Source organism: Pteropus medius, unplaced genomic scaffold (assembly GCF_902729225.1).
Source record: "Pteropus medius unplaced genomic scaffold, Ma_sr-lr_union100, whole genome shotgun sequence".
In the NCBI taxonomy this organism is placed as follows: Eukaryota; Metazoa; Chordata; class Mammalia; order Chiroptera; family Pteropodidae; genus Pteropus; species Pteropus medius.
In genome coordinates, this window is record NW_024344378.1 from 53,325,166 (window position 1) to 53,337,495 (window position 12,330).

The 12,330-nt window shown below is 43.7% G+C and overlaps 1 protein-coding gene across 5 annotated transcripts in view; it reads left to right on the forward strand.

Moving 5' to 3' along the window:
* The first annotated feature begins 1,801 nt into the window (after positions 1 to 1,801).
* Positions 1,802 to 12,330, forward strand: part of NRG3 (neuregulin 3) — a 990,054-nt gene continuing 979,525 nt past the window's right edge. For all 5 annotated transcript variants that reach the window (XM_039872262.1, XM_039872258.1, XM_039872257.1 and 2 more), the window contains exon 1: positions 1,802 to 2,794. In XM_039872262.1, the coding sequence (XP_039728196.1) occupies positions 1,960 to 2,794 (835 nt within the window). In that variant the 5' untranslated portion in view covers positions 1,802 to 1,959. The remainder of the gene's footprint in view (positions 2,795 to 12,330) is intronic.

Genomic DNA, 12,330 nt, shown 5'->3' on the forward strand with positions numbered 1-12,330 from the left:
GTGGACACCAAATCCTGGAGGCTTCCTCTATTCTCTTCAGTCTTTTCAGTGTACCGTTCGGTTCCCTGTGAATAAAATGGATAATTTAAAAACTTCATGTTTGTGGAGACTGCTACAGGACAAGAGAATGCTGGTTCCATCATCCACACCAATTATACAGTGCTGGGGAGGTGTATTAGGAGGCTGCTATCCTCAACCTCTCAGTCTTGGAGCTTGTAAATAAAAACATCTTCCTGGTTTCCACTTTAGACCAGGAAATCTGGGGAGAGTTGACAGGCGAGGTTTTTCACCGTCAGCATAAATCATGCTGATGCTGGCTCTTTACCCCTTCTTTCCTCGCCCTGTCGCCCAGGCAGTTTCTACACTGCACCTGAGATATAGATACACAGGTGTCTCTCTATCCAAGGGAAGAAACCAGTAACAGAATTTTGAATACCAACTCAAATCATTAAAAATTTTACTACTCACAATCAGTTGCCTTGTGAAGCGTGTGCGTGTGCGAATATCAACATTTAAAGAGGATTTTTTTTTGTTGTTGTTTTTTGTTTTTTACAATGTAAGTTATAAATCTGCTTGGGGAGATCTGCTGGGTCCAATTGTACAAAAGTCGTTTGCTTCACCAGCATTTCTTTAAGGAACTCGGAGGGAAAGGTGGCTCTCCGTCCAACAGCACCCTCCATCAGTCAGGAGAGTGCTGGCACCCTCCCACGCGCACACGCCCCCGCTCCCTTGCCCCGCAGCGTCAATCTCTGACCCCACTGCATCCGCACCGCACATGGGCTAACAATCGGTCGGAAGCTGCTTTTGCCACACACTTCTAAGCGGGGGTTTGCTTAGATCATTTATTTTTCTCGTGCGCATTAGGAAACCATCATTAAGTGTTGGTGGGAGGCGCTACTCTTCTTGAAGCCCAGCCCGTCCGCAGAGGCTCGGCTCACACCGCGCCCACCCTGCTGCCAGAGCCCGCCTAGAGCCGCCTCCGGCCCGGGTCCGCGTCGCCCGGAATTTTCAACGCGGTCTCTCGCTTCACCTCCCCAAGAGCAACCGGGAAGCGGCGCCGCGGAGTGATTAGAAACCCACTGCGGCTTGTTGGGTTCCCTCCGCCGCGGGTGGCACAGCACCTGCCGTGGGAGCCCCGTGCGCCCCGGGCTCGCGGCGGTGCAGCTCGCTGGAGTTTGACTCGGGCGGTGACGGCGGCGCGGAGCCGCAAGCGGCGGGAGCGAGGCGAGCCCGGCCGCTCGCCCTCCGCGCTGCGTTCGGATTGGTCTTTCCCAGAGAGTGCTGGCCAAGGGTTGGCTGCGGGCCGGCTGAAGAACAGGTGCAGCCCGCCGCCCGGACTCGCGGCGCGCCGGGTCAGGCGAGCGGCGGCGGCCAGGCCGGCCCCCTGTGTCGGAATGCGGCTCTTCGGAGCTCGGCAGCCCACGGCCAGTCGGCTCGGCCCTTGAAGGCGGCGCGAGGCCCAGTGGCGGCGCGGGCGGGCGCCCCGGGGAGCGGGCCGGGCGCGGCGCCCCGAGGATGCCGGCGCGGCAGGAGCGCATACAGGCGGCGGGCGGCAGCAGCAGCAGCAGCAGCAGCAGCAGGAGAAGCAGCAGCAGACGCGGGGCCCCGGCGCACAGGAGGCCGCTTAGCGGGCTGCAGACGCGCCCCGCCGCTCCCTGACCAGCCCACGGGGCCCGGGGCCAGTCTCGCCCCTCTTCCGCTCTCCTCGCCGCCCCCTCCCCGACCCGCATCCCTTCCCCCGCTCCTCTCCTCCCCGCCTGCCGCCCGCCTCTCGGGGGGAGGGGCGTGGGGGCAGGGAGCCGATTTGCATGCGGCCGCCGCGGCCGCTGCCTGCGCCGGAGCCCGCCGCCGCCGCCGCCGCCGCCGCCGCCGCCGGAGCCCGTGCCTGCGCCCGGCCGGCGCGGCCCCATGCCTCTGGCGCGGCCCTCGGGGGGGCGAAGGTGAAGACCGGCTCCTAGGATGAGTGAAGGGGCGGCCGCTGCCTCGCCACCTGGAGCCGCTTCGGCAGCCGCCGCCTCGGCCGAGGAGGGCACCGCGGCGGCTGCAGCGGCGGCGGCGGGCGGGGGCCCGGACGGCGGCGGCGAAGGGGCGGCCGAGCCCCCCCGGGAGTTACGCTGTAGCGACTGCATCGTGTGGAACCGGCAGCAGACGTGGCTGTGCGTGGTGCCTCTGTTCATCGGCTTCATCGGCCTGGGGCTCAGCCTCATGCTCCTCAAATGGATCGTGGTGGGCTCCGTCAAGGAATACGTGCCCACCGACCTGGTGGACTCCAAGGGGATGGGCCAGGACCCCTTCTTTCTCTCCAAGCCCAGCTCCTTCCCCAAGGCCATGGAGACCACCACCACGACCACTTCCACCACGTCCCCCGCTACCCCCTCCGCCGGAGGCACCGCCTCTTCCAGGACGCCCAACAGGATTAGTACTCGCTTGACCACCATCACGAGGGCGCCCACTCGCTTTCCCGGGCACCGGGTACCCATCCGGGCAAGCCCGCGCTCCACCACCGCACGGAACACTGCGGTCCCCCCGACGGTCCTGTCCACCACGGCTCCTTCCTTCAGTAGCAGCACGCCGGGTTCCCGACCCCCAGTGCCAGGAACCCCCAGTACCCAGGCAATGCCCTCCTGGCCCACTGCGGCATTCGCTACCTCCTCCTACCTTCATGATTCTACTCCCTCCTGGACCCTGTCTCCTTTTCAGGATGCCGCCGCCACTGCCGCTTCCTCCTCCACTACCACCTTGTCTTCCTCCTCTACCACCACCACGCCAGAAACAAGCACCAGGCCCAAATTTCGTAAGTAAACACTGTGTCTGGACTCTGATTTACTACTGAGTTTTCTTTCTGTCCTCCTGCTGTCTTTTCCCCTCGCCGTCTGTCTTCTAGCATCCTCCGTCTCGCCCCCGCCCCCATTACAGGTTTGGAGCACAGAGTAAGAGAGTTAAAACCGGCCATAAGGGAGAGAAAAGGTGTCGGCCCGTTCTGGGTCCATGTGTTGAGTGGAGGCGGTAGGAAGTGGAGGGAGATTGTCAGGCTCCACGGGTGCTACTTCAGTGGGTCCCAAATGAGAACACGTCTCTAACTCCCTTCAAAGGGTTAACGCGAGTGCGATCCCTCCTCACTGCAGACCTGCTGGCGAGCTCCGGGATCCGGCTTCTGTTGAGATCTGAGGAAGGAGGGAGGGAGGGCCTTCCAAACGCACTGAGCCCTTTCCCCGCCGGTAGGAAGGAGAGGAAGAAAAGCACACGCAAATTGACCGAAGATAAATCACGGAGGGAAGTTATGTCCCTTGGGGGCGGTGGAAGGGCGTGGGGCTGATGATTTGATGGAGAGGTTGGTGGAAAGAAGCTGTAGACACTTGGAGCATCCTGACCCAGGCGGGGACCAGAAAGGGTTAATTTGAAGCTATTGGGGGAGGCAGGGAAAGGAGATCCACTGCGAAGGGCTAAACCGAGCACCTCCCTCCTCCCAAGCCTGCCTGTGGCCATTCCAAGGTGTAGAAATTGATTCTGTGGCCGCCAAGAGTGAGTGAACTAGGGAGAAATATGAAGGGAGCCCTGCAGAGCTGCCGCCTGTATAGAGTCCTGACGAGGGAGGAGTTTTTTCAGCTCTGTCAAGCATTTGCTTTTGTTCCTTTCCCAAAGGTGGGGTGTGAGTCTTATCTCTCCTCGCTCTGTATCTCAAAAACTAGGCAGAATGGGACAGAGTTCTCTGCACTTAAGGATGAGAACATCCAACCCTTTTGAAACAGGTCAGACTTTGAATTTAGCATTTTCAACCTCGGCTAAATTGCTGCCAGTACTGGCCAGTTTGCCCCAAGCATGATAGCTTTCTGTTTATATAGGAGATGCATATTTTTCTATATTTTTGGAAATCTTTTAGATGACTAATTGACCTTTCACTGATACCCCCACCTTGTTCTTATACTAAGAAAGTCTTAGCTTCTTAACCTGACTATTGATCAAGATATGGGAGCAGTTTGTACAACCTGTGAAGGTTATTTAGGACAAACCCTCAGTCTGCCAGTTCAAGTTCTGTGCAAGGCTATTCTCCAAAAACTGCCTGGTTATGCTGTCTTCATAGTGCGTATCTGTTTTGAGCTATAACATCTGGAGCGAAAAGGATAGTGCTCATCTCATCATTAACTCTTCAGTAGGAATACGTGGGTTGCTTTCAGTCATCAGTTAATTTTTCATTTCTCTGACCTAGGGTCTTACCCTTGGGTGTTATTTAACCCTTGAAACTTTTTTTCTTTTTTTAGGTTTTAGTGTATTTGTGGGTAAGGTCCAAGAGAGAAATACCTTGTGCCGTTCCTACTCTGCTTTGTAAAATAGCAGGCTAGAATATAAATTGGGAGACAGGGAGAAGAGGGGAAGGGGGAATCTGCCACAAACCAGGATGGCAGTCAAACCGGTAACTTGCTGTTTCTCTTTTGGCTGAAGCAATCATTTTTGAGAACACATTTTTTTCAGGAGGTGCTTACAGGCTTCTCAAGAAATCTAGCTTGAGTTTTGTGAAGGGATAAAGGATGAGCAAGTGTATGTGTGAATGTATTCAATGAATTGAAAATATATGTGTTTATCCTGAAGACCTCAGATTTTTTATCTTTTCTTTTGATACAGTTGATAGGAATAATGGAGTGTGGGTGTACTTCCTAACCTTGTATGTGTGTTGCGGGGAGGGAGGGAGGATTTCATCTTATTTTTCAATTGGTTTCTTTGTGTTTCATTCTGGAGGTCTTTAAAGAAAAGCCTAAGGTAATTATTTCTACCCCTCCATGCTCTCTCTCTTCCTACATTCTGTAGAAGGGAATGGCAGCCTGTTTAATAAGTAATGACTATTGACAGGGCTCAAAGCCCCAAGGAAAAAAGCGAGGGGTGGGGGTTATTAATGGTGTTAGTGTTCACATAGACATATAAGTAGTATTTGTTTTATATGTATCTGAGGTCCAGGTCTTGCTCTTTTTTTAAACCTTTATTAAGGAGTTGAATTAAAGGATAAAATGCAGGTATGCAAATTCAGTAGGAACTGACCTGGTTTGCATATATCAACAAGGGAAATTTTAATGAAAGGAAGATTACATAGTTTCCATAAAAGATGAGTTTAAATACGTATGTTATGTAGTAATTTAAAGAGAAAGTATAGTGTAATTATTCTCTTGGTTCAAGATTGCAGGATGCTTAACAAACTGAAATAAAGGTTTCATTTGCGGGATCTTTAACACTGCTGTTGTGAGCTGAGGAATGGTCTGAACAGCTCATATTTTTAACTTGTTTTGATCATGTCACTGAAGTTCACAGGAGAGAAATTCTCCTTTTGCCCAGCTCCTACTTCCAGAGTTCAGTAGGGCTTTTTTTCTTTTCCTTCCTTTTATTTTATTTTTTTTAAACTCAAGTCATGGATTATGTCGTGGCACCTTGGGACAGCTAAAGATGATACCCTGTTTTTTCAAGACTCACCAATTCTTTAATGGCCATGGCCTTTGCTCTTCAGTTGAACACTTCAAGGTTTATAGAATGAACGTCTTTGTATTCATCCTAGGTCAGTCAGAAGGATCTTGTCTATAAAGGCAACATAACTCTTTGGAGTAGAAAAGGCTGGTTCACTCTAGCATAAACACACTTGCTAATAATGGATAACAAGAAGCAAAAGCTATTTTTGCTGTTAGGAAGGCCCAGTTTAGAAGACTGTTTCTAATTTTCTGTAGGATTTGAGACAAAGAAATGTTGAATTTGAAAGGCAGAGAGAGAAGAAGGGCTTTGACTTGACTCTTCTTATCTTCTGATCTTTAGAACATGAGCTGAGCCTAAACTTTCGTTTCCGGGATCTCTTGGGTTCCCATTTTGTTGCCTAAGACTTGCCTTTCCTTCAGGTACTTTAGAAACAAATATCTTCAGCATATTGTCACTAGTATATTGTTTCATCAAAAACATCTTTGAAGCATTTTGGATCTGAAAATGTAGGTCAGTTGACCAGCTTTCCAAGCCAAGGAGAGGTTCGCTACAGATAGTTGAGGAAAGTGATTTTGATCAGTGTACAAAAGGCCTTTTACACTACACTGAGTTGTGTTTTCAGATCTGCAGCATATTATGTAGAATATTGTCAATGCAAATGTGGATTATTTTAGTCAGCAAAAAGAACTAACTGGTAAAATATCAGAGTCACTGGCTAAATTCAAATACTAAACACAAAGAGCCACTTGTAATGGGTTATTTTTGGAAAATACATAGTTAATTCCAGTGAGTAGGATCACAAATCTTAAATAGTATATTTAGTGAAGAAATAGGTGTAAATATATAATTGATGTTTAAACATGGTATGAGGGTAATTTTAATATAACCAAGTCTGTTTAAATAAAACTTTAACTTGTCATACCTTTTGTAATTTTGAAGAGAGCCACTGATAACCAACTATTTTTCTATCCTTTTAAAACATGTTTAGTCTTTCAATAAGAGTAATCTTGGTTGCTTTGTAAGCAGCCTCAGATATAATTTGTTTAAAGTTACTCCTATACATTGTCTTCTGTCTACATGAATTGAGGCCCTCAAAGGAATTTCAACATGGAAGGTGCTGACCCCAATCATGTGTGGTAGTCAAAGTGAGAGGATTCAGAGCTCAAGATAAATATTTCTTATGAAATCCAATTGAGAGATTTTTTATGAGCGCATGCTGCAACCTGACTATGTTTTGATTTCTTTTGGCCTTAATACAGGATTATGAGACTTTTCTGCTTTAATCAATCATACTGTACATTTCACTCTTTAGACACTTATATACTTCATGGTTCAAATGGAAGAAAAGGGGGCAGGGGTGGGCATAGAATTGACAAGGCTCTTTTAAGGGCCATATTTAGTTTGATCTCAGTGCATTATGACTGTGCTTTAAGCTTTTTCAGTTCCTCATGGCTGAGATAAGGATTGGTAATACTGTTGGCTAATTGAGAATCTCTTCCTCAGGTTTGATTTGTGACCCCAGCCACCTTTGTATTTGTGGTATTTCCCTGATAGCTTGTTTTTAGCACAGTGTTGATCTACAAGCTTGTCTGAAACGAAGGAAGGAAAGAAAGAAAAAAAAAGAAAACAGCAAAGTTGGTTTGTGGAAACTTGTCTCTGATATTAAAAAACAAACAAACAGTTTTTCTAAATCCAGGTTGGGCCACAAGCAGGAGTGCTGGTGCAGATTTTGAAACCAGTCCTATCCTGGGACGTCTCTTGTATAGAGGAACAGGATCTGTCTTCTCTCGAAAATACTCTCCCAACCATTTTTCCTCTCCATACCATGATGAGAAGAAGGCTGATTTTTCAACTCGCTTCTTTTGTAGAAATTCTTTCTTTATAAGATCTGATATCAATGCCAAACATATCTCAATATTCTCTCTGGGATATTGAAAATGGAACATGAAAGTTGGCCCTGAAATGTATAAGAGCAAGGGAAGAGCCATCAATCTAAGTCTGCAAAATGCATTTGAATCACTTGCGAATAGAACTGAAATTCATTCTTCTTCCTTTGAATCTGTTTTTATCTTCAGATCTTTGTGTTAGGGGAGGCACAGAGCTGGTACTACATTGACAAATACCACTGAGATATTTTGAGGTTCTAGAACTTTTACTTGTCTACACCCCAGAAGGTGTTTCTTCCAGAACCATGTACATAGTGAAGGCAGGATCATGTACATAGTGAAGGCAGGGCTAGACTCAATAATTTCAAGCTTTGTAATATCAGGATGAAAACATACCTAAATAGGTGTTTCCCAATTTTAAAATTATTAGTGAAAGCCTTAGGACACGTTTAGATTGGGTTTCCTTTCTCACTACTCTTTCAATGAGAACTTCCTGCACTCCTCCCTTATCCGGTCTTTTATGGAATTGAATCATGACTGTCTGAAGGCTCCTTAGAGACTTTTGAATTGTTTTAAAAGTCAACCCATTCAGTAAGACATCTTAGATTCTTTAAGTTGATGTAGAAAGTTCAGGGAAAAAAAAATTGTACCCATTTAGGTAATTGAGTTATTAAATGGCCTTGGTGCTTTATTTTTTAAATTCAAAAAATTTTTTTTAAAGATTCCAAAAACTTGGCAGAAGGCTGATGGCCTTTTATTATCCCATATTTGTATACCAATCATATTAATGTTGACAGCACTTATTATCTGATTCCACAAAAAAATTGTACAATTAAACAAACTATTATATCCATTACACATTATGCGTTTGAATTTTTAAATTCATTTTAATGAATATTTAACATCAATTTAGGGGCATTTCCATGATGGTAGTCAATTGGTTAATTTAAAAAAGTCCATATAAGTAATGGTTTAAAAAACAGAAGATTAAAATAAAATGTATACAATGTTTATTCTCGCATGTCTTGCCCTAGGGCCAAGGCTTTTTCTTGACTATGTATCTATTAGTTTGATCTTAGGTTTGTCCTTCCTGCCTGCCTGCCTGCCTTCCTTCCTTCCTTCCTTTCCTTCCTTTCCTTCCTTCCTTTCCTTCCTCCCTCCCTCCTCCTTCCTCCCTCCCTCCCTTTCTTTCTTTCATAAACCACACCTCTAATTATGTTTCTTTTTTAAAAATACTGGTGAAAGAATCTGATCCTATAGTCTTCATAAATACTATAATATATCTAATATATCCCTTGCTCTGGGAATCTTTTATGGTTTTCTTGTTCATATAATTCAAAGTAGTTTTATTCTTTTTTTAAAACAGACGAAAACAAACAACAATAAAAAACAACTCACCATTTGCAGTTTCTTCAAAGCATTCAACCACATTTTAATGGAAACTACAATTATTTTTCATTTTCACAATCATATATCATTGCCTTACTTAAAATTTAACTAAATTATATAATTGCAGTAAGAACAACTAGCATAAGCAGGTTTGTTACCCTGACTGAGCGTTGGTAAGAACACAACTCAACATGTGGTTGCAGAGTTGTGCAGGCTTCCTTGAGCTTAGCCTAATAGCTGTGACCTTTTTACTGTGTTCATCACACTGGAGGAGTGGTGACAGTGAGCTGGCTAAAGAGAGCTAGGTTAAGAAAGTGACTCTTTTAGTAGGTTACAGTACAGAAAATGTATGTCAGTAATGACCATATTTTTTAGGGACTTTTCATGTGAGGGTGACAAAGATTTGTATAAAATACCAAACAAATAAAAACTTGTAGCTTTGAAACCTGCGATAACAGTGCAACTTCAAAGAACCAATTGAATCTTTTTAAACTTTAACTTTCTCTTCTAGGATAATGAGGGTAATGATAATAACTTGTCTCCTATACTACTTGTAAAAGAGCTTGTAAGCTGTAAAACCTTCTTTAATGTCAAGAGAAAATGGGAAATGGACAGACTAGGTATTTTCATCTAGCAACTCATTTGGCCATTGGATTCAGTTGAAATACTGGAGCCAGTGTGTTACCGAGCTTGAGGGATCTTTCATCACAGTGAGAGATTAATATTCTTGTACACTCTTGGATCTCCCCTGGGTTCTTCTCTGATACCTGGCACACACCATGGAATGCAGTGTGGGAATCTACCTCAGATCACCTTGACAGTTTAGTTCCAAACTAGAGTCCACCATTTCTTGTTTGCTTGGTAGATGTTTTTTAAAGCCTATTTTGGACATATGTTAATCAGAGGAACTGAAATTTTGAGGAAAATGAATGAGATTGTTGGAGTATCTGGAAATCTGAAATCCACAGAATCTGAAGATTCTTGATAAAAGAAAGAATGCCTCATGGCTCCCTTTTGTTCCATTCCTGTACCACCTCATTGTCGTTGAGTCTTTGGAGTTTGGAGAAAACTTTAGTAAAAATAGGTAGTTCTGCATTGCATTCTATTCCCCTCTTAGGAGTTACTGAGATTTAGTTTCCAGAGGATTACACCGGTAGCTTGCACTAAACAAAGAGCTCTTCTGGATGTATGCCTTTGCACTTTGGGGAACTTTAATATTAACATTTTGAAGACATCTTGCTTCGAGTCTGTGTTGGTTGGCAATTTCATCCTGAATTACATTTCAAAGTATTACTTTCTTATTATAAGCCTTTATTTTTCAAGACAGGTTGGTGATTGTACATAAATCATAGATTGCCATACCCAGGCATAAAAAAAGCCTAGTCAGAAAGAAGCCTGCAAACAGAATTCAGAATGAAGTTTAATAATAGAAGTTCAACAGCTTCCAATGATAAGATTTTGTCTTTGAGGCCTTTTCCAAGAAGTTACAGTGTTTATCATGAATGCAATATAGGTTATAAGAGCATTTATAAAAATAAAAGATTATCCGAATATATGAAACTACTTTAGCATTAATAATTACAGCCATGGTTATGAGAATAGAATTTTTATGCTAAACTTTTGATAACAATTCTTGAATATATCAGCCTGCCTCCTAAGATACCCTTCTCAGGACCACATGTGACCCTTGGCATGATCTTCCTATGGATTGCGAGGGAGTTAAAGGTTCACTGCAAGAAAATCACACCCCTCTCATTATTTTGGTGTCCTATTCTGTTGATTTCTGTGCCTTAAATTTTACTTTTAGAAATGTGGAAGTATTCTTCACAGAATCTCAGTCTCGGAAGGGGCTAGAGAATTGAGGTAATAGAATTGAGGTAATAATAAAAACTAGAGCTGCTATTTATGGAGTTTTACTGTGTGCCAGGAGGATCAGCCCTTTACATACTTTCTCATATTTATTTACTGAAACAAGGATTCAAAGACAGTTATCTAGGCCTGCAGCCTAGGTCTGGTTATCTCAATCATGCAGAGAATAGAGCTGGGCCTAGAGTGGTTATATAATTTGCCTAGTACATGCTTAACTGGCATAATTTGAAGGATCAGGAAGATCAGAACATCATTTTATAGCTAATTTCTCCCCACTGCAAATCCTAACCCACTGATACAGTGTCGCCATATCAGTGTATATTTCCTCTTTCAGGCCCTTAGCTCATTCATAGTGGCATATACCATTGTAAATTCTATAAATGGCACATCTGCTCTGTCCCTGTTCTTTGCTATGATAAAAGAGAGCCTTTTAAACCAGAGAAATTGCTCTGGTTTTCAATCCACAGAAATTTAGGGGATGTTTCAACAAAAGATAATGTAGTCCTTTTTCTATTCCTTGATCTTCTTAACTCTGTTTTCTCCTATAGCTGCTCATACATGATTCAATAGAACAATTGACAAAAGAACAGTCACAGACTTTATTTCTCTGCTTCCTAAAATCTAGCCAAAATTGTCTTCTCTGCCCATTCCAAATGTGCTTTGATTAAAGTAGTTGCTGTATCATATACTGAGACTGACCAATGAAATGCGTCAGGGAACACGTGGAGTGTTAGCCTTATAGTTTTACAGACACTTAAATACCAACTCTACCAAATAAATGTTGGGTGTTGCACCACATGCAATGTCTCCTGCAGAACGTCTGAATTCCTGTTGGTACTGTACTGTAAGATACCCATCATTGACTAGCCTACAGTCCTAAGAAGAGGAGTATTGGTGGTGAGACTCTGATAGTCTGCGGGAAACCACAAATTGGACCCCGCAATTGCTTATTTGCTTGACATTTCTGTGTCAAATATTGTGTCAAAAAAAGTTCTGTTAAAATGGAAGATGATTGGCATTTCTACCTTTGCAAACTCATAAAAAGAGAACAGAAATAAGTCAAATACTAAGATTGGGTTATACATCTTCGAATGGCCATGCTGAAGGATTGAAATACTGTAATGTCAGGAAGCCTGTATTGTCAAAATCCATAAGACTATGAATGAATCCTGTAGACTAAGAATGACAGCTGTGCTCATAAAGAAGAGTGGAAATGAGATTGCTTACCCAAATTTATTGTTAAACAAAAATTTTTTGTCAGCTAGATGGCAAAATCTAGAGATGAGGAATAAAAAAATGAAAAGAAGGGTGCAGGAGTGGTTGTATTAGACACTATCTTGACTGAATTCTATTTACCTGCCTTTTCAGTATGAAACTCTATTTCTGTATTAAAAAAAAAATGATAAATGCCCACTTTATGTTTAATAGCCCCAGTTGGTAGGACATTTGCCTTCCCCAAATGAGAGGTTTGTTTACTTAGTAGTATGTAGTTTTTATTAGCTCTTAACTTGTTGATGCCAGTTGTATTTAAATACTATGGAAACCATTGAATTGTGCCTTCTATTAGAACTAAATTGATTACTTTGGATATACTCCATAAAGATAAGTCCCTTAAAAAATGCTTGTTGACATTGTGGGCAAATTTAAGGAAGAATATATTTATATATCCATAATAAATTTGCACCTGAATTATTTCATATGTGGCTTTACATTATCATCCCACAATAAATAAACA